Source organism: Amblyraja radiata, chromosome 2 (genome assembly GCF_010909765.2).
Source record: "Amblyraja radiata isolate CabotCenter1 chromosome 2, sAmbRad1.1.pri, whole genome shotgun sequence".
Taxonomy (NCBI): domain Eukaryota; kingdom Metazoa; phylum Chordata; class Chondrichthyes; order Rajiformes; family Rajidae; genus Amblyraja; species Amblyraja radiata.
Genome location: NC_045957.1, coordinates 144,407,139 through 144,435,138, shown reverse-complemented (window position 1 = coordinate 144,435,138; position 28,000 = coordinate 144,407,139). Strand labels below are relative to the sequence as shown.

Below are 28,000 nucleotides of genomic sequence, written 5' to 3'. Positions count from 1 at the left end.
CATTTAATAACAAGCAATGCAGACATTTTATATTGAGTTGCAGTTGCAATAATAAATATGTAGCAAGGTCTTGTACATAAATGTATACAATTTACTTCATTTCACTGAGCATAAACAACACTGCAGAAGCTAGGTAGACACAAAATGCTGGAGAAACTCAGCGGGACAGGCAGCATCGCTGGAGAGAAGGAATGGGCGACGTTTCTGGTTGAGACCCTTCTTCAGACTGATGTCGGGAGTCGGCGGACCACTCATTTATCATTTAAATCAGCATCTGCAGTTCTTTCCTACTGCAGAAGCTCAGAGTCTTTAGTAATGCCTTGAAATAGATATTTCCACAAAGAATAATTTAAATATTGCTTTAACTTTAATCCCTGAAGAAAATCATTGGATGAACACAAAATCTTTTGAAGTTGCACTGTGGCAATTCTTAAAAATAAGCATTGAAAGCAATTATCGGTTGCAGCATGTGTCTCAGATTTATTACAGTATCATTACAATATACAATCACCTTGACATTAAGATTTGTTTGCTCCAGGATAAAAATCTGCTATCTTGACTTTCTTAAATGTTATAAGGCAACGTGATAATGGAAAAATAAATCATGTTTTTATTTTGGGGATCTGGAATGAAGCTGCAGCACGATCAGTGTGGAAAAATGTGCTTCATTAAGCAGAGGATTTATTGCACCATCCTTCCTCCATCCCAATCAGTTAACAACCTCACAATTTCTAAAATGTCTCTGCTTGCCAGTTGCCACACTTGTATTTCAGTACCAATTTGGAGCCTACACGTTTTTTGGGGGCCGAGAATGCGCCTTAAAACAGAACTAATGGCCAGTGAAATTAGCTGCAACTATCACTGTAGTTTTTTGACTTAGTGACATCTACAAGGGGTTTGCCAGTATTGCATTCTACAGTCCTAGACTGCCAATTCAGAGACAAGAATCGGAATCATATGATTGCAAATGGGGAATTTAAATTCAAGTAATTGAATAAACTCAAATACTGGTAACGATAAACCTACCAGTTCAGTTTAGATATTTAACATGGAAATGGACCCTTTGACCCACTGAGTCCACGCTGACCATCGATAACCTGTTCACACTAGTTCTATATGATCCCATTCTCTCATCAACTTCCTACACACTTGAGGCAATTTATAAAGACTTGCAAGGTTTTGGGAGGTGGGAGGAAACCCATGTGATCATAGGGAAAACATGCAAACTCCAACAACATAGCACCCAGGTCAGTCAAACCCGTGTTCTGTACAGCGAGGCAGGAGCTCCACCACCTGCGCCAACCTGCACGTTTCACATTTTGAAAACAAAACTTCTATTTCACTAATATTCTTCATGTATGTATCATCAGATTTACCAAAGTGGTTAACATTCAATTATCTCTTGTAAGGTTAATAAGGGATGGACAATGAATGCCAGTCTTGCCATGTATATCCATATCATGTTAACAAAAGAAAAAAATTGAGCTGTCATATTAACCCTAGGGAATATATTGAGGAAATATATTGATAACTCATCAACACGTGACAATTTCCACTCAAATCAAAGAAGGCAATCAAGATTAAGTGAAAAACCCTCCTGATATTGGTGATATTTCTAACCAAGGACATGGTTATCTTGTAAGTAGAAGTAGCATAAAAATACCATGCATAATTCAAACTACATTTCTAAGAGTCATCACAGATAAATAAAATGCTAATTCATCATATTTATGCTTAGAATAAGTGGGAGGCACAGCTGGCAGTGCCCACAGATTCAGGTTTGATCCTGACCTCGGGTGCTCTATGTGCAGAGTTTGAATGTTCTTCTTTATCCCGTGGCTTTCCTCCAGGTGCTCAGATTTCTTCCCACATCCCAAAGACATGTGGGTTAATTCGCCTCAGTAAATTGCACCTACTGCGTAGGTGGTGGGAAAGTGGGATAACAGAACTAGTGTGAATGGCTGATCGATGGTTTGCGTGGACTTGGTGGGCCAAAGGGTCTGTTTTCATACTGCATCTCTCAATTAAACTAAATACATTTTACGTGCAATCCATTAAAATAAATAGCAATATTCTGAGCAAAGAAGGTTTCTTGCTGCTATTCTGTGTTTGTCTTTGATTGCAGATTCCTTTTCTTGTAGTTTGAGATTAATACCAAGAGAATGAAGCAGTTGATGGCAAGGAATAGCAACCCAGCTAACCAAATAAGTAGATAAGTGTTCTGTCCTTCAAACTCCAGGTAATACGCTGGGGTGAGCCATAATCCCTAGATAGATTCAAAACAATAATCAAAGAATTCAGTCAGCAGAACAAAATAAATATGATTTTATACAAATAATAAACATTTAGCATCTGATTTTCTAAAGCTATTTTTACTAAACCCCTATACTAAATTGTGCTCTCATACATCACTGACATTGGAGGTCTGACACTGATAACTCAAAGCCTTTTCCATTCTGAATGCATATTCCAGACGAAAGATTAACCGTAAGCCAGATACTACATTTATTATGCAGGAAATGGTTAGCCTTTAGTGAAACCTGCGCCACAGTAAAATTTTCCAAATAGGAACACGGTGTTGAGAATCATAAAATGCTACCAGCTACTGCAAGGTGTTTTATGGAAACAGCCAACCACAAGTTTCATAAAGGACTCCCTCCCCTATGTTAACGGATGTACCTACTACTCTGTCCTTGATTAATCTGTTTCACTCTTCTATCTGCCTCTACCCAGCCAAAAAGCTGTTTATACAGACAACTCCCCATGCACAAGAACCTTTATGAAAAGGTAAGCCATAAATTCTGAGCAGGATGTTTGAACAAAAGCAAAGATGAGGGAACAAAGATACATGCAAAGAGGGAGAATGCAAAAGCAGGCAGGAAGGGAGCTTGAGGCTTCTAGAATGCTGATGAATGAAGGACGCAATCCTGAGGTCGCACAGGCAATGGAGTGGGGTTTTGGCAACAGAAAGGGAAGGTTGACAATCCGTAGTAATGCAATAACAGTGGACTTCTAAATCACTGCCTGTGTTGCAGCAGGAGATGCATGAGAAGTAGCCCAGTAACAGTCACCCAGCTATTCTATCCAGCCCTCAATGCTACAACATTAAGTTAGTTTTACTGTACAGGAAAAGTACCAACCTGACCAGTGAACCATAAAGCTAGGAGCATAATGCCTCTTCTCCACGAAAATGTCAGATGTGGAAGAACCATTGGTAAAAGACACAAGTACCACAGGAAGTACTGAAATCATAAATAAAGATTGTGTAAGTTATTTTAGCATTCAGAATATTTTTATTGATTTATTTTCCTCTTCTACACAAAGCAAATGGAAGTTTGCACAGCATTTCAGTGATATGCGGAATATGTTTAATAGTTCTGTGTCATAACATTGAAGCTGATGGGAGGCAAGTGGACATGCCAGCTATTTATGCTACGTGATTATAACCTTATCTTTCTTTGATTTGACCTTGTTCACTATTGTTGGTAAATTCAAATGCTCCTGTCTGTCATTTATTATCATTTTTTGCTGATATCATGGTTCCAATACTAATCCAAGCTCAGTTGTAAAAGAGATATAAGGATGTACTCAAAGCCTTCCTGATAAAATGAAACAGTCACACAGACTCCTTGGAATCCTTTACCCAGGCAGTATTAAGCATCTCCAGTCCATGCATCAAAGTACCTAGAAGGCCTGCATCGGTTGTATGAGTGCATCACCCAGCACCTCATCAGGCAGCTCATGACCCATTTATTGAAGGGTCTGCAGTTTCCACAATAGTCTCATTAGCCATCTTTAGTTTGTTTTAGAGATACTGCGTGGAAACAAGCCCTGCAGCCCACCGTGAACGCGCCAACCAGCAATCGCCCATACATTAGTTCTATCCCACACTAGGGGCAATTTACAGAGGCCCAATAACCTACAAACCTGCATGTCTATGGAATATGAGTTAACTGGAGTACCGGCGAAAACCAAATGCAGTCACAGGGAGAACGTACAAACTCCGTACTGACAGCAACCATAGTCAGGATCAACCCCGGGTCTCAGGCACTTTAAGGAGCAACTCTGTCGCTGCACCACTGTGCCGTCCATCTTAGAACCCAGAACGAGATTTGAAGCAAGTCATTCTCAATCCCAAGGGATTAAAAAGATAACCATTTCCTACATATTGTGCATTCAGAAAGTATTAAGACCCCCTCACTTTTTCCCCTTTTTTACGTTACAGCCTTATTCTAAGATGGATTAATTTTTTTAATCATCAATAAACACACAATACCCTGTAATAAAAAAGGGAAAAGTAATTAAAAATAAATCTGAAATATCACATTTACATAGGTATTCAGACCCTTTGCTATGACACTCAAAATTGAGCTTCGGTGCATCCTGTTTCCATTGATTATCCTTGAAATGTTTCTACAACTTGATTGGAGTCCACCAGTGATAAATTAAATTGATTGTACATGTTTTGGAAAGGCACACACCTGTCTATATAAGGACCCGCAGTTAACAGTGCATGTCAGAGCAAAAAACAAGCCATGAAGATGAAGGAATTGTCCGTAGACCTCCGAGACAGGATTTATCTGAGGAAGGGTATAAAACAATTTCTGCAGCATTGTACGTCCCAAAGAGCACAGTGGCCTTGAATGGAAGAACTTTAAAACCACCAGGACTCTTCATAGAGCTGGCCGCCCGCCCAATATACTGAGCATTTATATACTTGCCTATTATAGCGAAACGAAAGTGAAACAGAGAGAGACAAAGACAAGGAAGAAAGAGGCAGAAATTCAGAAACATAGACGACTATAAGAGAGAGAAAATGTGGCAAAAATCCATGGTGTGAGGGGAAAACCAGGTTTCCACGGTTACATTCAAACCCAACACCCTTCCTACCTAAGATAAACACAAAATGCTGGAGTGACTCAGCGGGACAGGCAGCGTCTCTGGAGAGAAGCAATGGGTGATGTTTCGGGTCGAGACCCTTCTTCAGACTCAACCCGCTCCAGCATTTTGTGTCTACCTTCGATTTAAACTAGCATCAGCAGTTCTTTCCTCCACCTTTCCTGTCTATGCAGCCAGTATTGCCCATACTAGGGCAATTTATTCTGCATTCACTTTGGATTATTTTTGGATTTAGTGGCTTAGACGTGAATCTATCAATTCAAGAATTTACATTACATTAAGCAGCCAAGACACCAAATACTGGAGTAACTCAGTGGGACAGGCAGCATCTCTGGAGAGAAGAAATGGGTGACGTTTCAGGTCGAGACTCTTCTTCTATCTTCTACCTTTGATTTAAACCACCATCTGCAGTTCTTTCCTACACATTAAGCAGCCTGATCCTTTCAATATTCAAAAAAGGTACTTCACCAATTTTCCCAGGGAGCAAAGAGAGACATGCATCAGAGAGTGTCAAATGAGAATTTCCTCAGACTTACCTGTGAAGTGCACACTTTATTAAAAGTGACAAAAATGGCGGTGTGAAGGAAGCAGCAAAATGTAAGGTCCTTGTAATAAGCAAAAGATGTGATGACGAGTAGTAGGAACTGTGGGAGGAAAGCAACTAGTCCCAGAATTGAGCTCCATTCACTCTCTGCAGTCAAATACAACATGTAGAAGTATGGGGAGAAGTTGTGGCGAATGTCTCTTCGTGTTAAGTGGTAGAGATACGTGTGATCCAGAAATTCCCAACCATACCTGGAAAAGAAAAAAGCACAAAGCTCACCAAAGAGTCTAAATATTATGGATAGACACAAGATGCTGGAGTAACTCAGCGGGACAGGCAGCATCTCTGAAGAGAAGGAATGGGTGAAGTTTCGAGTCGAAACCCTTCTATAGACTGGCTAAATATCATAGACAATAGACAATAGGTGCAGGAGCAGGCCATTCGGCACCGAGCCAGCACCGCCATTTAATGTGATCATCCACAATCAGCATCGCGTTCCTGCCTTCTCACCATATCTCTTGACTCCGCTATCTTTAAGAGCTTAAGAGATCTTTAAGAGCAAAGAGTAGGAGTAAACGGGTCCTTTGCAGGCAGTGACTAGTGGGGTACTGCAAGGCTAAGTGCTGGGACCCCAGCTATTTACAATATATATTAATGATTTGGACGAGGGAATTGAATGCAACATCTCCAAGTTTGCGGATGACACGAAGCTAGGGGTCAGTGTGAGCTGTGAGGAGGATGCTAGGAGGCTGCAAGGTGACTTGGATAGGCTGGGTGAGTGGGCAAATGCATGGCAGATGCAGTATAATGTGGATAAATGTGAGGTTATCCACTTTGGTGGCAAAAACAGGAAAGTAGACTATTATCTGAATGGTGGCCGATTAGGAAAAGGGGAGATGCAACGAGACCAGGGTGTCATGGTACACCAGTCATTGAAAGTAGGCATGCAGGTGCAGCAGGCAGTGAAGAAAGCGAATGGTATGTTAGCATTCATAGCAAAAGGATTTGAGTATAGGAGTAGGGAGGTTCTACCGCAGTTGTACAGGTTCTTGGTGAGACCACACCTGGAGTATTGCGGATAGTTTTGGTCTCCTAATCTGAGGAAGGACATTCTTGCCATAGAGGGAGTATAGAGAAGGTTCACCATACTGATTCCTTGGATGTCAGGACTTTCATATGAAGAAAGACTGGATAGACTTGGCTTGTACTCGCTAGAATTTAGAAGATTGAGGGGGGATCTTATAGAAACTTACAAAATTCTTAAGGGGTTGGACAGGCTTGATGCAGGAAGATTGTTCCCGATGTTGGGGAAGTCCAGAACAAGGGGTCACAGTTTAAGGATAAGGGGGAAATCTTTTAGGACCGAGATGAGAAAAACTTTTTTCACACAGAGAGTGGTGAATCTCTGGAATTCTCTGCCACAGAAGGTAGTTGAAGCCAGTTCATTGGCTATATTTAAGAGGGAGTTAGATGTGGCCCTTGTGGCTAAAGGGGGTATGGAGAGAAGGCAGGTACAGGATACTGAGTTGGATGATCAGCCATGATCATATTGAATGGCGGTGCAGGCTCGAAGGGCTGAATGGCCTACTCCTGCACGTATTTTCTATGTTTCTAACTCTCTCTTGAAAGCATCCAGAGAATTGGCCTCCACTGCCTTCTGAGGCAGAGAATTCCACAGATTCACAACTCTGTGGGTGAAAAAGATTTTCCTCATCTCCGTTCTAAATTATTCTTAAACTGTGGCCCCTGGTTGTGGACTCCCCCAACATCGGGAACATGTTTTGTACCTCTAGCGTGTCCAATCCCTTAATAATTTTATATGTTTCAATAAGATACCCTCTCATCCTTCTAAATTCCAGAGTATCCAAGCCCAGCCATTCTAATCTATCAACATATGGTAGTTCCGCCATCCCGGGAATTAACCTTGTGAACACTCCCTCAATAGCAACAATGTCCTTCCTCAAATTTGGAGACCCAAACTGCACACAATACTCCAGGTGTTGTCTCAACAGGGCCCTGTATAACTGCAGAATGATCTCTTTGCTCAACTTCTCTTAATATGAAGGCTTTCTTCACTGCACCTGGTCCTGATGGTATACCCGGCCGTGTTCTAAAAACCTGTGCGGACCAACTGGCGGGAGTTTTTACGGACATTTTACGGACATTTTCAATCTCTCACTTCTGAGGTCTGAGGTCCCCACCTGCTTTAAAAGGGCATCAATTATACCGGTGCCCAAGAAGAGTAAGGTGACATGCCTCAATGACTATCGACCAGTGGCACTAACGGCGGTGGTGATGAAGTGCTTTGAGAGGTTGATCATGGAGCAAATCAACTCCTACATCGACAAAAACCTGGACCCACTGCAGTTCGCGTACCGCCACAACAGATCAACGGTGGATGCGATCTCGCTGGCCCTCCACTCCGCACTGGACCACTTGGACAACAAAAACTCATATGTCAGGCTGTTATTCATTGATTACAGCTCGGCATTTAACACAATCATCCCCTCCAAACTGGTTACCAAACTCGCAGAACTGGGTCTCTGCGCATCCCTCTGCAACTGGATCCTCGACTTCCTCGTCCACAGACCACAGTCTGTTCGTATTGGTGGAAATGTGTCAGCCTCAATAACAATCAGCACGGGAGCACCTCAAGGCTGCGTGCTCAGCCCCCTGCTGTACTCACTCTATACCCATGACTGCGTAGCGAACCACAGTGCGAACTCCATCATCAAGTTCGCTGACGACACCACTATTGTGGGGCGTATCACTGATGGGGATGAGTCAGAGTACAGAAGAGAGATCGAGCAACTGTCCATATGGTGCCAGCGCAATAACCTGGCCCTCAACACCAGCAAAACCAAGGAACTGATTGTGGACTTTGGAAGGAGTAGGAGGGGGACCCACAGCCCCATTTATATCAACGGGTCGATGGTTGAAAGGGTCAAGAGCTTCAAATTCCTGGGCGTGCACATCTCTGAAGATCTTTCCTGGTCCGAGAACACTAATGCAATCATCAAAAAAGCACATCAGCGCCTCTACTTCCTGAGAAGATTACGGAGAGTCGGATTGTCAAGGAAGACTCTCTCTAATTTCTACAGGTGCACAGTCGAGAGCATGCTGACCGGTTGCATCGTGGCTTGGTTCGGCAATTTGAGCGCCCTGGAAAGGAAAAGACTACAAAAAGTAGTAAACACTGCCCAGTCCATCATCGGCTCTGACCTTCCTTCCATCGAGGGGATCTATCGCAGTCGCTGCCTCAAAAAGGCTGGCAGTATCATGAAAGACCCACACCATCCGGGCCACACACTCATCTCCCTGCTACCTTCAGGTAGAAGGTACAGGAGCCTGAAGACTGCAACAACCAGGTTCAGGAATAGTTACTTCCCCTCAGCCATCAGGCTATTAAACCTGGCTCGGACAAAACTCTGATTATTACCAACCACTTTCTGTTATTTGCACTATCAGTTTATTTATTCATGTGTGTATATATTTATATCATGGTATATGGACACATTTATCTGTTTTGTAGTAAATGCCTACTATTTTCTGTGTGCTTAAGCAAAGCAAGAATTTCATTGTCCTATACAGGGACACATGACAATAAACTAACTTGAACTTGAACTTGAACTTGAGTTTCAATGACTGATGAACAAGGACCCCCAGATTTAGTTGTACTTCCCCTTTTCGCAATTTGACACCATTCAGATAATAATTAGATTAGATTAGATTAGATTAGATAGCCTTTATTGTCATTCAGACCGAAGTCTGAACGAAATTGCAGCAGTCATACATACAATACAATAAAAAACAACAATAAACACATATTAACATCCATAACAGTTCACCCAGCATCTCCTCACTGTGATGGAGGCAAAAGTCTTTAGGTCTGCAGTCTCTTCCCTCGTCTTCTCCCTCTGCGCTGAGGCGAACCCCCACCGGGCGATGTTAAAAACTGTCCCGCGGCTCAAGCCCCGGGGTGGTCGAAGCTGCCGCCCACCAGTCCTGCTGACGCAGCCGCTGGCCCGCGGCCGAACCCCGGACTCAGGCCACCACCGCCAGAACACCGTCCCAGCCACCCAGTGAGTATCGTGCCGTCTTCAGCCTCCGGCTGGGCCGTCCCCGACATGGGCGCCGTACCTCCCTCGAGCCGGGCCGCCCCGACATGGGCGCCGCTCCTCCCTCGGGCTGGGCCGCCCTCCCGGGAGCGTCACAGCCCCTCACGGAAGCACTGTTCCAGCCCCGAGCCGGGCCGCCCTCACGGGAGCGAGCTCAGGGCGAGTCCTGGCAGGCTCTGCCTCCTGAGCCTCGAGGTCGCCAGCTCCGCCATTAGGCCTCAGCGCAGACGGAGGCAGATAAGGGGAATACGACAAAAAAGTCGCATTCCCCCGCAGGGAGAGACAGCAAGCCCCGTTTCAACCCCCCCCCCCAAACACAAACTAAAAACCAAAACTAGACTAACCAAAAACGAAATAAACAACACAAAAAACACAAAACAAACAGGACTGCCGGTGAGCCGCTGCAGCCAGAGCCGCGCCGCCACCTCACATTTATCCACATTAAACTGCATCTGCCATGCATCTTCCCACTCATCCAACCTGTCCAAGTCACCCTGCATCCTCATAGTATCGTCCTCATAGTTCACACTGCCACCCTGCTTTGTGTCATCTGCAAATTTGCTAATGTTGCTTTTAATCCCTTCATCTAAATCATGAATGTATATTGTATATAGCTGTGGTCCCAGCACCGAGCCTTGTGGCACCCCACTAGGCACTGCCTGCCATTCTGAAAGGGACCTGTTAATCCCTACTCTTTGTTTCTTGTCTGCCAACCAATTTTCTATCCATGTCAGCACTCTACCCCAAATACCATGTGCCCTAATTTTGCCCACTAATCTCCTATAGAAACATAGAAACATAGAAATTAGGTGCAGGAGTAGGCCATTCGGCCCTTCGAGCCTGCACCGCCATTCAATATGATCATGGCTGATCATCCAACTCAGTATCCCGTACCTGCCTTCTCTCCATATCCTCTGATCCCCTTAGCCACAAGGGCCACATCTAACTCCCTCTTAAATATAGCCAATGAACTGGCCTCGACTACCCTCTGTGGCAGGGAGTTCCAGAGATTCACCACTCTCTGTGTGAAAAAAGTTCTTCTCATCTCGGTTTTAAAGGATTTCCCCCTTATCCTTAAGCTGTGACCCCTTGTCCTGGACTTCCCCAACATCGGGAGCAATCTTCCTGCATCTAGCCTGTCCAACCCCTTAAGAATTTTGTAAGTTTCTATAAGATCCCCTCTCAATCTCCTAAATTCTAGAGAGTATAAACCAAGTCTATCCAGTCTTTCTTCATAAGACAGTCCTGACATCCCAGGAATCAGTCTGGTGAACCTTCTCTGCACTCCCTCTATGGCAATAATGTCCTTCCTCAGATTTGGAGACCAAAACTGTACGCAATACTCCAGGTGTGGTCTCACCAAGACCCTGTACAACTGCAGTAGAACCTCCCTGCTCCTATACTCAAATCCTTTTGCTATGAAAGCTAACATACCATTCGCTTTCTTCACTGCCTGCTGCACCTGCATACCCACTTTCAATGACTGGTGTACCATGACACCCAGGTCTCGCTGCATCTCCCCTTTTCCTAGTCGGCCACCATTTAGATAATAGTCTGCTTTCCTGTTTTTGCCACCAAAATGGATAACCTCACATTTATCCACATTATACTGCATCTGCTAAACATTTGCCCACTCACCCAGCCTATCCAAGTCACCTTGCAGTCTCCTAGCATCCTCCTCACAGCTAACACTGCCCCCCAGCTTAGTGTCATCCGCAAACTTGGAGATATTGCCTTCAATTCCCTCATCCAGATCATTAATATTGGGACCTTATTAAATGCTTTCTGAAAGTCCAGATACACTACATCCACTGGCTCACCCTTGTCCATTTTTCTAGTTATGGCCTCAAAAAAATCCAGAAGATTGGTCCAGCATGATTTCCCCTTCGTAAATCCATGCTGACTCGGACCGATCCTGTTACTGTATCCAAAAGGCCTCTCTTTTAACTTTTATAATTGACTCCAGCATCTTCCCCACCACAGATGTCAGGCTAACTGGTCTATAATTCCCCGTTTTCTCTCTCTTGCCTTTCTTAAAAAGTGGGATAACATTATAGACATAGAACATAGAACTACCCCCTCCCCTTCCCTCTCTACCGCTCCCTCTCTATCTCCTCCCACACTACCCCTCCCTCCCTATCCCCCTCCCCCCTCTTCCTCCCTCCTACCCCCTCCCTCTCGACCCCCCTCTACCCCCTCCCACACTACCCACCTCCTCCTCCCTCTCTACCCCGTCCCCCCTCTCTACCTCCCTCCCCCCTCTCTACCTCCCTCCCCCCTCTCTGTCCCGCCCCCTCTCTGCCCAACCCTCCGTCTGACCACCACGCCCTCCCCTTTGACGCCACACCCCCCCACCCTTCCCTCTCTACCCCCTCCCTCTCTAGCCGCGTCTGCGCAGTTGGGGACTATGCTTGAATGGACAGGGCAGGGGATGGGGGAAAAGGAGCGAATGAATAATATTAGTACAATATCATGCGGGGAGGGGGGGGGGGGTGGTGGTGTGGGTAGTGTGTGTGTGACGCTGCAGGCCACACCAAACCACCCTCCCCGCAACCGCACGTTGAGGGGACGGGACCCAACGGGTCCCACTTGGCCTAGTAACTTATAAAATGAAGGATATCATATGCTTTACTAAAATCCCCCAAAAACGTGTCCTGCCATCCTCTCTGTATTGTTGCAGAGGAATCCAGAATCTACACAGTATCACGAGTTTGTGGCTGAAGATTTGTGTGCACATTCCTATCTGTGCCTATATCCCTACAATTCCTTTAAAACTATTACACGTAGTTTATATTGAATCTCACTTTTTTTTTAAAATAGGTAATTTCACAGATCTATTAGTATATTTCATTCGCTCTTTGGCTGCCCGTTCACAAAATTGAATTAAAGCAAATATTTTAATTCCCTTCTGACTTCTTTGAAGGTATTAATTAATTCAACAGAAAGGCAGTCAAATCTGGATCTTCCTTGTCAGTATATCTCAGTGCATTTGCCCATTAAGCTATCAAGAATAAGTAGTTTTAATCACTTTACCTGCAATAGAAGAGTGCTCCTAGGATAAGAAATTCGAGGCCAGCAACAGTGATGAACAGAAGCACATCCTTATTTAGCAGTCTGACAATAAACATGGGATTGAGAAGGCTTATTCCTTTTTTAAGATGCTGTTTATTTCTTATAGTTGGGGTATCATTCTCTGTTGCTTGTTGGCCAGTCTGAAGTGATAGAATTATGGGGAATGCATAGGTCACTGGGTAAATCTTCAAATGTACAGAAAGCCCATAAAACAGTGCAGCCTTCACAATCTGCCTGCGCTTTAGGTAGAACAAAGTACTTAGGACCAACACTGCCAGAACAGCTTCTGCATTCCCTCTACTTGAAACAGCCATTGGCAGGGGGTTGAAGAGCCATAGGCTGCAGTACCAACATGCACTTCGACTGTCCAGTCCTTGGAGGCATAAGATCTTATGCATGAGATGAGCTGCAAGGACATCACATATAATGAATACAAGTTTCCCATATATTTCCATGAAGTAAATGTTGGGCATCAACATCCATGCTAGCAAAGGTGTGTAACGATAGGTTGCTCTTCTGTATGGAGAGGCCCCCTAAAAGCAAATTACAATTAAAAAAACAATTGTTCATTTTATGATCATTGCTGGTGAGTAGATTTGTTTAGCCTAATTGTACAAGGTATTTGTTTTTTTGCATCATTATTCACATTTTTTTACTGAATAAAATTCAATTTATTCCCATTTCACCCATAACCAGCAACAGGTTAATGATTAGCAGTATTTTATCTTATTTATAAATCCAACTTAAAATTGCCTTCTTAAATGTCAATAATTAAATCGACATATTCCTCAATTAAAAGCTTTGTTGAAAGGCTAGCCGTACCATTTAGACAGCTCGAGGTATTGGATTTCTATAAAATTATTACCGCTCAACTTGTAGTCACATCACAAGGTTAGTTGAAAACATTTCTAGCCAGGCAAGTTGTACTAGTTTTCTTTAAACATTGTCAATATGCAAAATGCATCTATTCTTCAAGTTGTAAAATGCCAACCACCGTAACAGATACAGTAACATTATCCCTTGGTTCAGTATGTCACTGAGGCTCCATTCAAATGGACTGTTTAAATACACTTGGACCCATATCCACATTCCTTTTAAAACCAGGGTCTCATTTCCCAAGCTCTCTTTTAACTGGCTGGAATCCGGTTTCCCAAGTTCTTTTTTAATTCATTAAGTTCACTGGAAAATCTATTATACTACTGTCACATCACAAAAGGGTGATTTAAATTTATATGCTGATGTAATCATAGGAATAATAAACGGAGTATCTAAGTCCGACACCTCCAAAATCAGAAAGGTGCTGTTATCAGTTTTACTGTAACCGTATCATCATAACTCTACAATGCTTGCACAGTATCACAGCCTAGTAAATGTAAAAACATATGTATATACCGTTATCACTTGCACAATATCTTAGTTAATGCTCTCATTATCTCAACACAGACTATATTTACAACATGTCTTAACATTCTAATCCATATAGTAAAGGGAAAACAAGAAGACCCACCTTGTCAGCAGCTCTGAACATGAGGGATAGGAGATCTATGGTGTAAGCGGGTGACAACCACCCACGAAGCAATGAAATATGTAAAACACAATAACTGTTCAATGAATGCAGTTGCTTTATGTGCCTGTCCCACTTAGGCGATTTTTCAGGCGACTGTTAAGTTGCCGGCAGTCGCCTGAAAAACCGGCAACTGGAACGGCGATTGACAGAGTGGAACACACACATACACACACAAACACTTCTCAGGCACGGGACAGGGCAAGTGGGGGAGCGCTGTCTGAAACTCACACGGTGCAAAGCCAAGGTGATACAGACACACACCGTGATGAACAGGAAGGTTGCCGCGCATTGTGTACGGTAAGTCCTTTAAAAGAGGGGGGTGGGGTGAGGGGGAGGGGGAGAAGGAGGGAGAAGGAGTGGAGGCAACTTTTAAGAAGCCAGAGATACACGGCTGTGAAGCTCGGCAGACATTTAACATTACCGGTCGGTTATCCTTGGTTCTGAAAACTACTGTTTACATTTTTTTCCCCCAATGAGCCAATGAAATTCACCGGTCAGCATCGGATACAACCTACGAGAACCTTCGACCTCCTGGCGACCCATCTGCGGCACGAGAATTCTCGCTACTCTCCATGGCGGCTTCATTCTAGTCGCCGCTAATTTTTCAACATGTTGAAAAATTCGCGGTGACCATAATGAGGCCACGACTAGTTCTCAGAATGTGGGAACTAGTGATCACGATCATGAAGGAAACTCCCCGGCAACCACCCGCGAACATGTGGCGACTGCATAGTCTCCTGCAGTCGCCTAAAGAGTCACCTAAGTGGGATAGGCCCAATTTGAATAGTACAAATCAGGCAAACTGCAGGTCACTTTGTATCTCAACTCATATGCACTCAATGCTAATCTTTTTTAGGCAGTTTTTTGGGATTGAAGATGACTTGCTTCCATTCTCGTGTTGTTGGTTCTGTGGTGGCAGATGAAGCCAATGTGTGAATGATAAATTCTTCCATGGGACAGGGGGCCGCTGACTGGGATGGGAAGGGAGTCTTGGAGGTGGTATATCCCTTCTGGCACTTACATGGGACATATGAATGCTCCCAGCACATGCTCTCAGGGTTCCCAATGCCAAAACCAAGTTGAGCAAACCCTGCAGCAGCTGGCAATCTAACTAGATTACTCTGGAATTTCACCTCACCCAGGTATTTTACACTCTGACCTCAATGTTATCACTCCCGGAAACTCAGCAGAAAAACATGTTTTGCGCATTTTTAAATATGTTTTCAGAAGCTTTGAAGGAAGAAATTATTACAGGAATCAAGAAGAAATCTCAGTACTATATCAGGGTGTGGCTGCATACAGTAAACATGATTCATCATTCTCAGGTACACAAAAAAGCTGGAGAAACTCAGCGGGTGCAGCAGCATCTATGGAGCGAAGGAAATAGGCAACGTTTCGGGCCGAAACCCTTCTTCAGACTGATCGGGGGTGGGGGGGGCGGGGAGAAGAAAGGAAAAAGGAGGAGGAGCCCGAAGGCTGGGGGATGGGAGGAGACAGCAGGAGGGCTGAGGAAGGGGAGGAGACAGCAAGGACTAACAAAATCGGGAGAATTCGATGTTCATGCCCCCAGGATGCAGACTCCCAAAGCGGAATATGAGGTGCTGTTCCTCCAATTTCCGGTATTGCTCGCTCTGCCCATGGAGGAGAACCAGGACAGAGAGGTCGCATACGGAGTGGGAGGGGGAGTTGAAGTGCTGAGCCACCGGGAGGTCAGGTTGATTATTGCGGACCGAGCGGAGGTGTTCGGCGAAACGATCGCCCAACCTCCGCTTGGTCTCACCGATATAGATCTGCTCACATCTAGAGCAGCGGATGCAATAGATGAGGTTGGAGGAGATGCAGGTCCTCCACCTCTGTCGCACCTGGAACGACTGCTTGGGTCCTTTTCTGATACGTACTTAAGGTCCAATGATATCTGTTTGCCTATTTGGACATGGTCAATTAACAATGTAGTGGTACAGTAGTCATATTAATTGGGTTTATAATCTAAAGAATATGAAATCATTTTTTATCAAGTGAGTTTTAACTGTTTAAAAAAAGTATTCAAAATTACAGTACATTATGTAGCAATAATACAACATTTTGAGATTTAAAAAAATCAAAGTCTGCAATTTATCCCATCAGATAAAGCATAAAAAGAAGTTTAATTTGACACCTAATTCACTTTTATATCTTCAGTATTAAAAAAGTTATGGCCATTTCCATACTCGGAAATTAGCATCTTGTTCCTTATTGCTTTTCCATTGACTTAACACAAAAGCTGTGATCGAGGACAGTCAAAAATCCATTACTTTCTTAAAAATCAAGAGAACTGAATGAAATGTTCAGTTATTATAGATTGAAGCATTCTGAAACAAATATAAAACATCTGACTTGGATGACCTGAAATTAAAGCATATTATAAAAAGAGGAATCGAATATAGGAGCAAAGAGGTCCTTCTGCAGTTGTACAGAGCCTTAGTGAGACCACACCTTGAGTATTGTGTGCAATTTTGGTCCCCTAATCTGAGGAAGGACATTCCTGCTATTGAGGGAGTGCTGCGTAGGTTTACAAGGTTAATTCCTGGGATGGCGGGACTGTCATATGCTGAGAGAATGGAGCAGCTGGGCTTGTATTTCAATTCAATTCAACTTTAATGTCATTGCACAAATACTGAGTATGGGTACAACGAAATGCAGTTTTGCGTCAGTCCGTAGTAGTGCAATATAGAAATTTAAAAAAAAAGAGGATACAGAACAATAAAAAATGCAGAATAATTAAACAATGGGGACGGAGGGACCAGAGGAATCTATCGGCGGGACTCCGAGTTCAGCAATGCGACGGTATGATTGTAGAAGCTGTTCCTCATCCTACTGGTACGAGACCTGAGGCTCCTGTACCGCCTCCCTGATGGGAGGAGGGCAAACAGTCCATGATTGGGGTGGGAGGGGTCTTTAATGATCTTCCCAGCTCGTTTCAGACACCGTTTTCGGTGGAGGGCATCCATCGCTGGGAGCGGGGCGCCGATGATGTGCTGCGCGGTTTTCACCACCCGTTGTAGTGCCTTCCTGTCGGCAACAGTGCAGCTGCTGTACCATCCGTGAAGCAGGTGGTCAGGATGCTCTCGATGGTACACCTGTAGAAGTTGGTCAGGATCTGGGGGGACAGGTGGGCTTTCTTGAGCCTCCTCAGGAAGTAAAGGCGCTGCTGTGCCTTTTTGATCAGCTTGGAGGTGTTGAGGGACCAGGACAAATCCTCCGAGATGTGTACCCCGAGGAATTTGTAGCTGGAGACGCGCTCCACCTCAGTCCCGTTTATGTGGATGGGGGTATGTCTGCCCCCTCTGACCTTCCTGAAGTCGACAATAAGTTCCTTCGTCTTCTTGGAGTTGAGGACGAGGTTATTATTGGCACACCAGGTTGTCAGGTGCTGGACCTCCTCTCGGTAGGCTGACTCATCGTTGTCACTGATCAGTCCTACCACCGTGGTGTCGTCAGCAAACTTAATGATGGCGTTGGATCCGTACTTAGGGATGCAGTCGTGGGTGAAGAGGGAGTAGAGGAGAGGGCTGAGCACACAGGTGCAGGAGGAGGCCATTCAGCCCTACGAGCCAGCACCACCATTCAATGTGATCATGGCTGATCATGGTCTGAGGAATCTGAGGAAGGACATTATTGCCATAGAGGGAGTGCAGAGAAGGTTCACCAGACTGATTCCTGGGATGTCAGGACTGTCTTATGAAGAAAGACTGGATAGACTTGGTTTATACTCTCTAGAATTTAGGAGATTGAGAGGGGATCTTATAGAAACTTACAAAATTCTTAAGGGGTTGGACAGGCTAGATGCAGGAAGATTGCTCCCGATGTTGGGGAAGTCCAGGACAAGGGTCACAGCTTAAGGATAAGGGGGAAATCCTTTAAAACCGAGATGAGAAGAACTTTTTTCACACAGAGAGTGGTGAATCTCTGGAACTCCCTGCCACAGAGGGTAGTCGAGGCCAGTTCATTGGCTATATTTAAGAGGGAGTTAGATGTGGCCCTTGTGGCTAAGGGGATCAGAGGGTATGGAGAGAAGGCAGGTACGGGATACTGAGTTGGATGATCAGCCATGATCATATTGAATGGCGGTGCAGGCTCGAAGGGCCGAATGGCCTACTCCTGCACCTAATTTCTATGTTTCTATGTTTCTATCATCCACAATCAGTACCCCGTTCCTGCCTTCTCCCCATATCCTTTGATTCCGCTAGCTTTAAGAGCTTTATCTAACTCTCTTTTGAATGTATCCAGTGAATCGGCCTCCACTGCCTTCTGAGGTAGAGATTTCTATAAAATTATTACCGCTCAACTTGTAGTCACATCACAAGGTAAGTTGAAAACATTTCTAGCCAGGCAAGTTGTACTAGTTTTCTTTAAACATTGTCAATATGCAAAATGCATCTATTCTTCAAGTTGTAAAATGCCAACCACCGTAACAGATACAGTAACATTATCCCTTGGTTCAGTATGTCACTGAGGCTCCATTCAAATGGACTGTTTAAATACACTTGGACCCATATCCACATTCCTTTTAAAACCAGGGTCTCATTTCCCAAGCTCTCTTTTAACTGGCTGGAATCCGGTTTCCCAAGTTCTTTTTAAATTCATTAAGTTCACTGGAAAATCTATTATACTACTGTCACATCACAAAAGGGTGATTTAAAAATTTATATGCTGATGTAATCATAGGAATAATAAACGGAGTATCTAAGTCCGACACCTCCAAAATCAGAAAGGTGCTGTTATCAGTTTTACTGTAACCGTATCATCATAACTCTACAATGCTTGCACAGTATCACAGCCTAGTAAATGTAAAAACATATGTATATACCGTTATCACTTGCACAATATCTTAGTTAATGCTCTCATTATCTCAACACAGACTATATTTACAACATGTCTTAACATTCTAATCCATATAGTAAAGGGAAAACAAGAAGACCCACCTTGTCAGCAGCTCTGAACATGAGGGATAGGAGATCTATGGTGTAAGCGGGTGACAACCACCCACGAAGCAATGAAATATGTAAAACACAATAACTGTTCAATGAATGCAGTTGCTTTATGTGCCTGTCCCACTTAGGCGATTTTTCAGGCGACTGTTAAGTTGCCGGCAGTCGCCTGAAAAACCGGCAACTGGAACGGCGATTGACAGAGTGGAACACACACATACACACACAAACACATCTCAGGCACGGGACAGGGCAAGTGGGGGAGCGCTGTCTGAAACTCACACGGTGCAAAGCCAAGGTGATACAGACACACACCGTGATGAACAGGAAGGTTGCCGCGCATTGTGTACGGTAAGTCCTTTAAAAGAGGGGGGTGGGGTGAGGGGGGAGGGGGAGAAGGAGGGAGAAGGAGTGGAGGCAACTTTTAAGAAGCCAGAGATACACGGCTGTGAAGCTCGGCAGACATTTAACATTACCGGTCGGTTATCCTTGGTTCTGAAAACTGCTGTTTACATTTTTTTCCCCCAATGAGCCAATGAAATTCACCGGTCAGCATCGGATACAACCTACGAGAACCTTCGACCTCCTGGCGACCCATCTGCGGCACGAGAATTCTCGCTACTCTCCATGGCGGCTTCATTCTAGTCGCCGCTAATTTTTCAACATGTTGAAAAATTCGCGGTGACCATAATGAGGCCACGACTAGTTCTCAGAATGTGGGAACTAGTGATCACGATCATGAAGGAAACTCCCCGGCAACCACCCGCGAACATGTGGCGACTGCATAGTCTCCTGCAGTCGCCTAAAGAGTCACCTAAGTGGGATGGGCCCAATTTGAATAGTACAAATCAGGCAAACTGCAGGTCACTTTGTATCTCAACTCATATGCACTCAATGCTAATCTTGTTTAGGCAGTTTTTTGGGATTGAAGATGACTTGCTTCCATTCTCGTGTTGTTGGTTCTGTGGTGGCAGATGAAGCCAATGTGTGAATGATAAATTCTTCCATGGGGCAGAGGGCCGCTGACTGGGATGGGAAGGGAGTCTTGGAGGTGGTATATCCCTTCTGGCACTTACATGGGACATATGAATGCTCCCAGCACATGCTCTCAGGGTTCCCAATGCCAAAACCAAGTTGAGCAAACCCTGCAGCAGCTGGCAATCTAACTAGATTACTCTGGAATTTTACCTCACCCAGGTATTTTACACTCTGACCTCAATGTTATCACTCCCGGAAACTCAGCAGAAAAACTTGTTTTGCGCATTTTTAAATATGTTTTCAGAAGCTTTGAAGGAAGAAATTATTACAGGAATCAATAAGAAATGTCAGTACTATATCAGGGTGTGGCTGCATACAGTAAACATGATTCATCATTCTCAGGTACACAAAAAAGCTGGAGAAACTCAGCGGGTGCAGCAGCATCTATGGAGCGAAGGAAATAGGCAACGTTTCGGGCCGAAACCCTTCTTCAGACTGATCGGGGGTGGGGGGGGCGGGGAGAAGAAAGGAAAAAGGAGGAGGAGCCCGAAGGCTGGGGGATGGGAGGAGACAGCAGGAGGGCTGAGGAAGGGGAGGAGACAGCAAGGACTAACAAAATCGGGAGAATTCGATGTTCATGCCCCCAGGATGCAGACTACCAAAGCGGAATATGAGGTGCTGTTCCTCCAATTTCCGGTATTGCTCGCTCTGCCCATGGAGGAGAACCAGGACAGAGAGGTCGCATACGGAGTGGGAGGGGGAGTTGAAGTGCTGAGCCACCGGGAGGTCAGGTTGATTATTGCGGACCGAGCGGAGGTGTTCGGCGAAACGATCGCCCAACCTCCGCTTGGTCTCACCGATATAGATCTGCTCACATCTAGAGCAGCGGATGCAATAGATGAGGTTGGAGGAGATGCAGGTCCTCCACCTCTGTCGCACCTGGAACGACTGCTTGGGTCCTTTTCTGATACGTACTTAAGGTCCAATGATATCTGTTTGCCTATTTGGACATGGTCAATTAACAATGTAGTGGTACAGTAGTCATATTAATTGGGTTTATAATCTAAAGAATATGAAATCATTTTTTATCAAGTGAGTTTTAACTGTTTAAAAAAAGTATTCAAAATTACAGTACATTATGTAGCAATAATACAACATTTTGAGATTTAAAAAAATCAAAGTCTGCAATTTATCCCATCTGATAAAGCATAAAAAGAAGTTTAATTTGACACCTAATTCACTTTTATATCTTCAGTATTAAAAAAGTTATGGCCATTTCCATACTCGGAAATTAGCATCTTGTTCCTTATTGCTTTTCCATTGACTTAACACAAAAGCTGTGATCGAGGACAGTCAAAAATCCATTACTTTCTTAAAAATCAAGAGAACTGAATGAAATGTTCAGTTATTATAGATTGAAGCATTCTGAAACAAATATAAAACATCTGACTTGGATGACCTGAAATTAAAGCATATTATAAAAAGAGGAATCGAATATAGGAGCAAAGAGGTCCTTCTGCAGTTGTACAGAGCCCTAGTGAGACCACACCTTGAGTATTGTGTGCAATTTTGGTCCCCTAATCTGAGGAAGGACATTCCTGCTATTGAGGGAGTGCTGCGTAGGTTTACAAGGTTAATTCCTGGGATGGCGGGACTGTCATATGCTGAGAGAATGGAGCAGCTGGGCTTGTATTTCAATTCAATTCAACTTTAATGTCATTGCACAAATACTGAGTATGGGTACAACGAAATGCAGTTTTGCGTCAGTCCGTAGTAGTGCAATATAGAAATTAAAAAAATAAGAGGATACAGAACAATAAAAAATGCAGAATAATTAAACAATGGGGACGGAGGGACCGGAGGAATCTATCGGCGGGACTCCGAGTTCAGCAATGCGACGGTATGATTGTAGAAGCTGTTCCTCATCCTACTGGTACGAGACCTGAGGCTCCTGTACCGCCTCCCTGATGGGAGGAGGGCAAACAGTCCATGATTGGGGTGGGAGGGGTCTTTAATGATCTTCCCAGCTCGTTTCAGACACCGTTTTCGGTGGAGGGCATCCATCGCTGGGAGCGGGGCGCCGATGATGTGCTGCGCGGTTTTCACCACCCGTTGTAGTGCCTTCCTGTCGGCAACAGTGCAGCTGCTGTACCATCCGTGAAGCAGGCGGTCAGGATGCTCTCGATGGTACACCTGTAGAAGTTGGTCAGGATCTGGGGGGACAGGTGGGCTTTCTTGAGCCTCCTCAGGAAGTAAAGGCGCTGCTGTGCCTTTTTGATCAGCTTGGAGGTGTTGAGGGACCAGGACAAATCCTCCGAGATGTGTACCCCGAGGAATTTGTAGCTGGAGACGCGCTCCACCTCAGTCCCGTTTATGTGGATGGGGGTATGTCTGCCCCCTCTGACCTTCCTGAAGTCGACAATAAGTTCCTTCGTCTTCTTGGAGTTGAGGACGAGGTTATTTTTGGCACACCAGGTTGTCAGGTGCTGGACCTCCTCTCGGTAGGCTGACTCATCGTTGTCACTGATCAGTCCTACCACCGTGGTGTCGTCAGCAAACTTAATGATGGCGTTGGATCCGTACTTAGGGATGCAGTCGTGGGTGAAGAGGGAGTAGAGGAGAGGGCTGAGCACACAGGTGCAGGAGGAGGTCATTCAGCCCTACGAGCCAGCACCACCATTCAATGTGATCATGGCTGATCATGGTCTGAGGAATCTGAGGAAGGACATTATTGCCATAGAGGGAGTGCAGAGAAGGTTCACCAGACTGATTCCTGGGATGTCAGGACTGTCTTATGAAGAAAGACTGGATAGACTTGGTTTATACTCTCTAGAATTTAGGAGATTGAGAGGGGATCTTATAGAAACTTACAAAATTCTTAAGGGGTTAGACAGGCTAGATGCAGGAAGATTGCTCCCGATGTTGGGGAAGTCCAGGACAAGGGTCACAGCTTAAGGATAAGGGGGAAATCCTTTAAAACCGAGATGAGAAGAACTTTTTTCACACAGAGAGTGGTGAATCTCTGGAACTCCCTGCCACAGAGGGTAGTCGAGGCCAGTTCATTGGCTATATTTAAGAGGGAGTTAGATGTGGCCCTTGTGGCTAAGGGGATCAGAGGGTATGGAGAGAAGGCAGGTACGGGATACTGAGTTGGATGATCAGCCATGATCATATTGAATGGCGGTGCAGGCTCGAAGGGCCGAATGGCCTACTCCTGCACCTAATTTCTATGTTTCTATGTTTCTATCATCCACAATCAGTACCCCGTTCCTGCCTTCTCCCCATATCCTTTGATTCCGCTAGCTTTAAGAGCTTTATCTAACTCTCTTTTGAATGTATCCAGTGAATCGGCCTCCACTGCCTTCTGAGGTAGAGAATTCCACAACCTCTCTGAGTGAAAAAGTATTTCCTCATCTCAGTTCTAAATGGTCACCCCTTATTCTTAACCTGATTCTAGACTCCCCCAACATCAGGAACATGTTTCCTGCATCTAGCTTGTCCAATCCCTTAATAATTTTATGTTTCAATAATAAATCCTCTCATCCTTCTAAATTCCAGTGAATACAAGCCCAGTCGTTCCATTCTTTTATCATCTGACAGTCCCGCCATCCCGGGAATTAACCTTGTGAACCTATGCAGCACATCCTCAATAGCAAGAATGTCCTTCCTCAAATTAGGGGACCAAAATTGCACACAATACTCCAGGAGTGGCCTCACCAGGGCCCTGTACAAATGCAGAAGGATCTCTTTGCTCCTATACTGAACTCCTCTTATTATGGATAATAATTTTTTACCCGTTTACCCCTGGCAACTTTAATAGCACATGACAATGTTATTACACTTATTTATGAACAACTAATGATGAACAGATACCGGTATACCAGAACCAAACACAGTCAGCCAATGAGAAAAAATCCAGAATCAACAAATTTACCCCAAGTAGGTAAATTTACCCCAGGTTGGGAACCCTTGATCTAAATCATTGATATATATTTTAAATAGCTGCGGTCCAGCACCAAGCCTTGTGACCCCCACTAATCACTGCCTGCTATTCTGAAAGGGACCCGTTAATTCCTACTCTTTGATTCCAGTCTGCCAACCTATTTTCTATCCGTTAATACCCTACCCCCAATACCATGTGCTCTAATTTTGCCTAATGATCTGTGTGGATCTTTCTGAAAGTCCAGATACACTACATCCGCTGGTTCTTCCTTATCCATTTTACTTGTTACATCAAAAAATTCCAGAAGATTAGTCAAGCAAGATCTCCCCTTCATAAATCCAAGACAGATCCTGTTACTGCTAACAAATCTTCCCCACTACCGATGTCAGGCTAACTGATCTAGAATGAGCCTTGGGGATTAATCAGCCAACAGTCCCATCCGTCTTTCCAGCACCATTTCCTGACTAATATGAATTTCCTTCAGTTCCTCCATCACCCTAGATCCTCTGTCCCCTAGTACTTCTGGGCGATTGTTTGTGTCTTCCTCAGTGAAGACAGAACCAAAGTACCTGTTCAACTCATCTGCCATTTTCTTGTTCCCCATAATAAATTCACCTGTTTCTGTCTTCAAGGAACCCACATTGGTCTTAGAAAATAGGTGCTGGAGGAGGCCAGTTTCTAATCATTCCTCTAAACTAATCTTTTCCACTTCGCATACCTAAAGAAGCTTTTACTATCCTCCTTTATATTCTTGGCTAGCTTACCTTTGTACTTCATTTTTTCTCCCCGTATTGCCTTTTTAGTTACCTTCTGTTGTTCTTTAAAAGTATCTCAATCCTCTGGCTTTCTGCTCATTTTTGCTATGTTGTGAAGATGTCTTTCACAATAACAACATTTATTGTCCATTCAAAACTCAAGGGAAGAAGAAAGTGTGGGCTACTTTATTGAAATATTGCTCTTAATAGATGTGTTCCGAGATTTTTTAACTCTGCATTTACAATGCCCTCCATAATGTTTGGGACAAAGACCCGTCATTTATTTACTTGCCTCTCCTCCACAATTTGAGATATGTAATAGAAAAATCACATGTGGTTAAAGTGCACATTGTCAGATTTTATTAAAGGGTATTTTTATACATTTGGTTTCACCATGTAGAAATTACAGCTGTGTTTATACATAGTCCCCCCCCATTTCAGGGCACCATAATGTTTGGGACATGGCTTCACAGGTGTTTGTAATTGCTCAGGGGTGTTTAAATGCCTCCTTAATGCAGGTATAAGAGAGCTCTCAGCACAAAGTCTTTCCTCCAGTGTTTCCATCACCTTTGGAAACTTTTGTTGCTGTTTATCAACATGAGGACCAAAGTTGTCCTCTTTTCCCTTTCAGAATGGCAAGCAGTGACTAGTGGGGTACCGCAAGGCTCGGTGCTGGGACCGCAGCTATTTACAATATATATTAATGATTTAGATGAAGGGGTTACAATTAACATTAGCAAATTTGCAAATGACACAAAGCAGGGTGGCAGTGTGAACTGTGCGGAGGATGCTATGAGAATGCAGGGTGTCTTGGACAGGTTGGGTGAGGGGGCAGATGCATGGCAGATGTAGTTTAATGTGGATAAATGTGAAGTTATCCACTTTGGTAGCAAAAACAGGAAGGCAGATTATTATCTAAATGGTGTCAAGTTGTGAAAAGGGGAAGTACAACAGGATCTGGGGGGTCCTTGTTCATCAGTCAATGAAAGTAAGAATGCAGGTACAGCAGGCAGTGAAGAAATCGAATGGCATGTTGGCCTTCATAATAAGAGGAGTTCAGTATAGGAGCAAAGAGGTCCTGCAGTTGTACAGGGCCCTAGTGAGACCACACCTGGAGTATCGTGTGCAGTTTTGGTCTCCAAATTTGAGGAAGAACATTGAGGGAGTGCAGCGTAGGTTCACAAGGTTAATTCCCGGGATGGCGAGACAGTCATATGGTGAGAGAATGGGGCGTCTGAGCTTGTATACTCTGGAATTTAGAAGGATGAGGGGATCTTATTGAAACATATAAGATTATTAAGGGTTTGGACACGCCGATGTTGGGGGAGTCCAGAACCAGGGGCCACAGTTTAAGAATAAGGGGTAAGCCATTTAGAACGGAGATGAGGAAACACTTTTTCACACAGTGTTGTGAGTCTGTGGAATTCTCTGCCTCAGAGGGCGGTGGAGGCCGGTTCTATTCCCGGGACGAGACGGGACGAACGGGATACTGATTGTGGATGATCACATTGAATGGCGGTGCTGGCTCAAAGGGCCGAATGGCCTACTCCTGCACTTATTGTCTATTGTGCCAATGAAAGTCAAAGAAGCCATTATGAGACTGAGAAACAAGAATAAAACTGTTAGTGACATCAGCCAAACCTTAGGCTTAGGGGGGGGGGGGGCACTGCTGTAATTTCTACATGGTGAAACCAAAATGTATAAAAATGACCTTTATTAAAATGTGACATTGTGCACTTTAACCAAATGTGATTTTTCTATTACAAATCTCAAATTGTGGAATACAGAGGCAAATAAATAATGGGTCTGTGTCCCAAACCTAATGGAGGACACTGTATGAATGAGGTATCGTTAGGGTCATGCGAGCCTTGAGGGTGAACTAAAATGCAATGGTGTTTCTATGCATCTTTAATCTCGTGTGCTGCCATAGCAGTGGAGAGCAAAGATTTAGGAAGTCGTATGCAGCTTTTGAATTATGCATTTGTAGTCATATTTTATTTGCGGTGAGCGACTATTTATGGAGGCAGATGACTCGTGACAGTAATTGTCAAGATCACCATGTATTTCCTAAAATTTCATGCAAAAAGTGGCGGTTATTCATTGCAGTCCTTCTGAAGATATTATTAGAGCGTTCCAGGATTTCGATTCAGCTCCGATGAAGAAATTATACCATATAACAGTACGTCAAATTTGTCATCCACTTCAGGAAAGGAGGATATACACTGACAAAATAGGTAAATTCACCTCAGTAAGGTGCATCTATTAACTAACGTTGTGCACCAAATTGAATTACCTGAGTGACAAATCTGGCGGCGTCTGTGAAGACTTGGTAATCCACATCCGTGTATTTAACCTGCATGGAACGATCCTGGTACAGCCCATAAAAGACGAGGGCAACACGAATTCCGAGAGCAACTATGAACGGGCCAGTGACCCCATGAGATCCACCCATGGCCATTTAAGAGATAGCGAGGCACCACCGCCCCTCGATAACCATGAAAAAATTGCACGGGTCGATTTTATTTAAGGTAAAAAGAAAACGATCGCCCTGAGTAACGTTGACAGCAAAGGACTTGAGTTGGAAGGCTTCTTCTTCTTTCGTGTGGCGTGCACAGCCTAAAGTTGTTGGACAACTTGTACTATTTGATCTTCCGTTTGTGCACGTCTAGTCGATTGCATTAGTCGAAACAGGGCGGACCCCGTGAAGGTTGCAATAGTTGGAAGGCTCTTGTACTGTCTCTTGTCAATGGGGTTTTATTCACAATCATTTGGAGTGTCCCTGGGTGGAATGAGAACCTGTGTGGGAAGGAACTGCAGATGCTGGCACCGAAGTAAAACACAACATGTTGGAGTAACTCAACGGGACAGGCAGTATCCGGCCCATTTTGAGCTCTGCAGGTGACAGGACGATTACCCCCGCCCGAAAGTAGACGCGCTGGCAGCCGCCCGCCCTGGTCGATCTCCTGCAGCCAACATGCAAGGAGACATGTGTTAGAGACGCTCACGCTCCGGTGTCAGCCTGAGTGGCGGTCGTTATTCGCTGGACGACTGGATCCGGCGGTTGCTCTTCTCGCTCGAGCCTGAGCGGCGGCGGCGGGTGGCAGGAGGCGCATCACGTGACGGCGCGTGGGCCGGGTTGACGCATCACGTGACGGCG

General features: G+C 44.5%; 1 protein-coding gene across 2 annotated transcripts; it reads right to left on the bottom strand.

The window, feature by feature from the left end:
- pigm (phosphatidylinositol glycan anchor biosynthesis class M) lies at nt 1-27,997 on the bottom strand. 2 transcript variants are annotated; one of them, XM_033016725.1, is made up of 5 exons: nt 27,137-27,997; nt 12,595-13,166; nt 5,436-5,694; nt 3,141-3,242; nt 1-2,266 (listed from the first exon to the last, which is right to left on the bottom strand). In XM_033016725.1, the coding sequence occupies exons 1-5, from the start codon at nt 27,299-27,301 to the stop codon at nt 2,099-2,101; spliced, it is 1,266 nt and encodes a 421-aa protein (XP_032872616.1). In that variant the 5' UTR covers nt 27,302-27,997; the 3' UTR covers nt 1-2,098. The 2 variants fall into 2 exon arrangements, with proteins under 2 accessions (XP_032872616.1, XP_032872622.1); XM_033016731.1 differs by lacking the exon at nt 3,141-3,242 and having other exon boundaries at nt 27,137-27,573.
- Between the last annotated feature and the right edge of the window lie 3 nt (nt 27,998-28,000).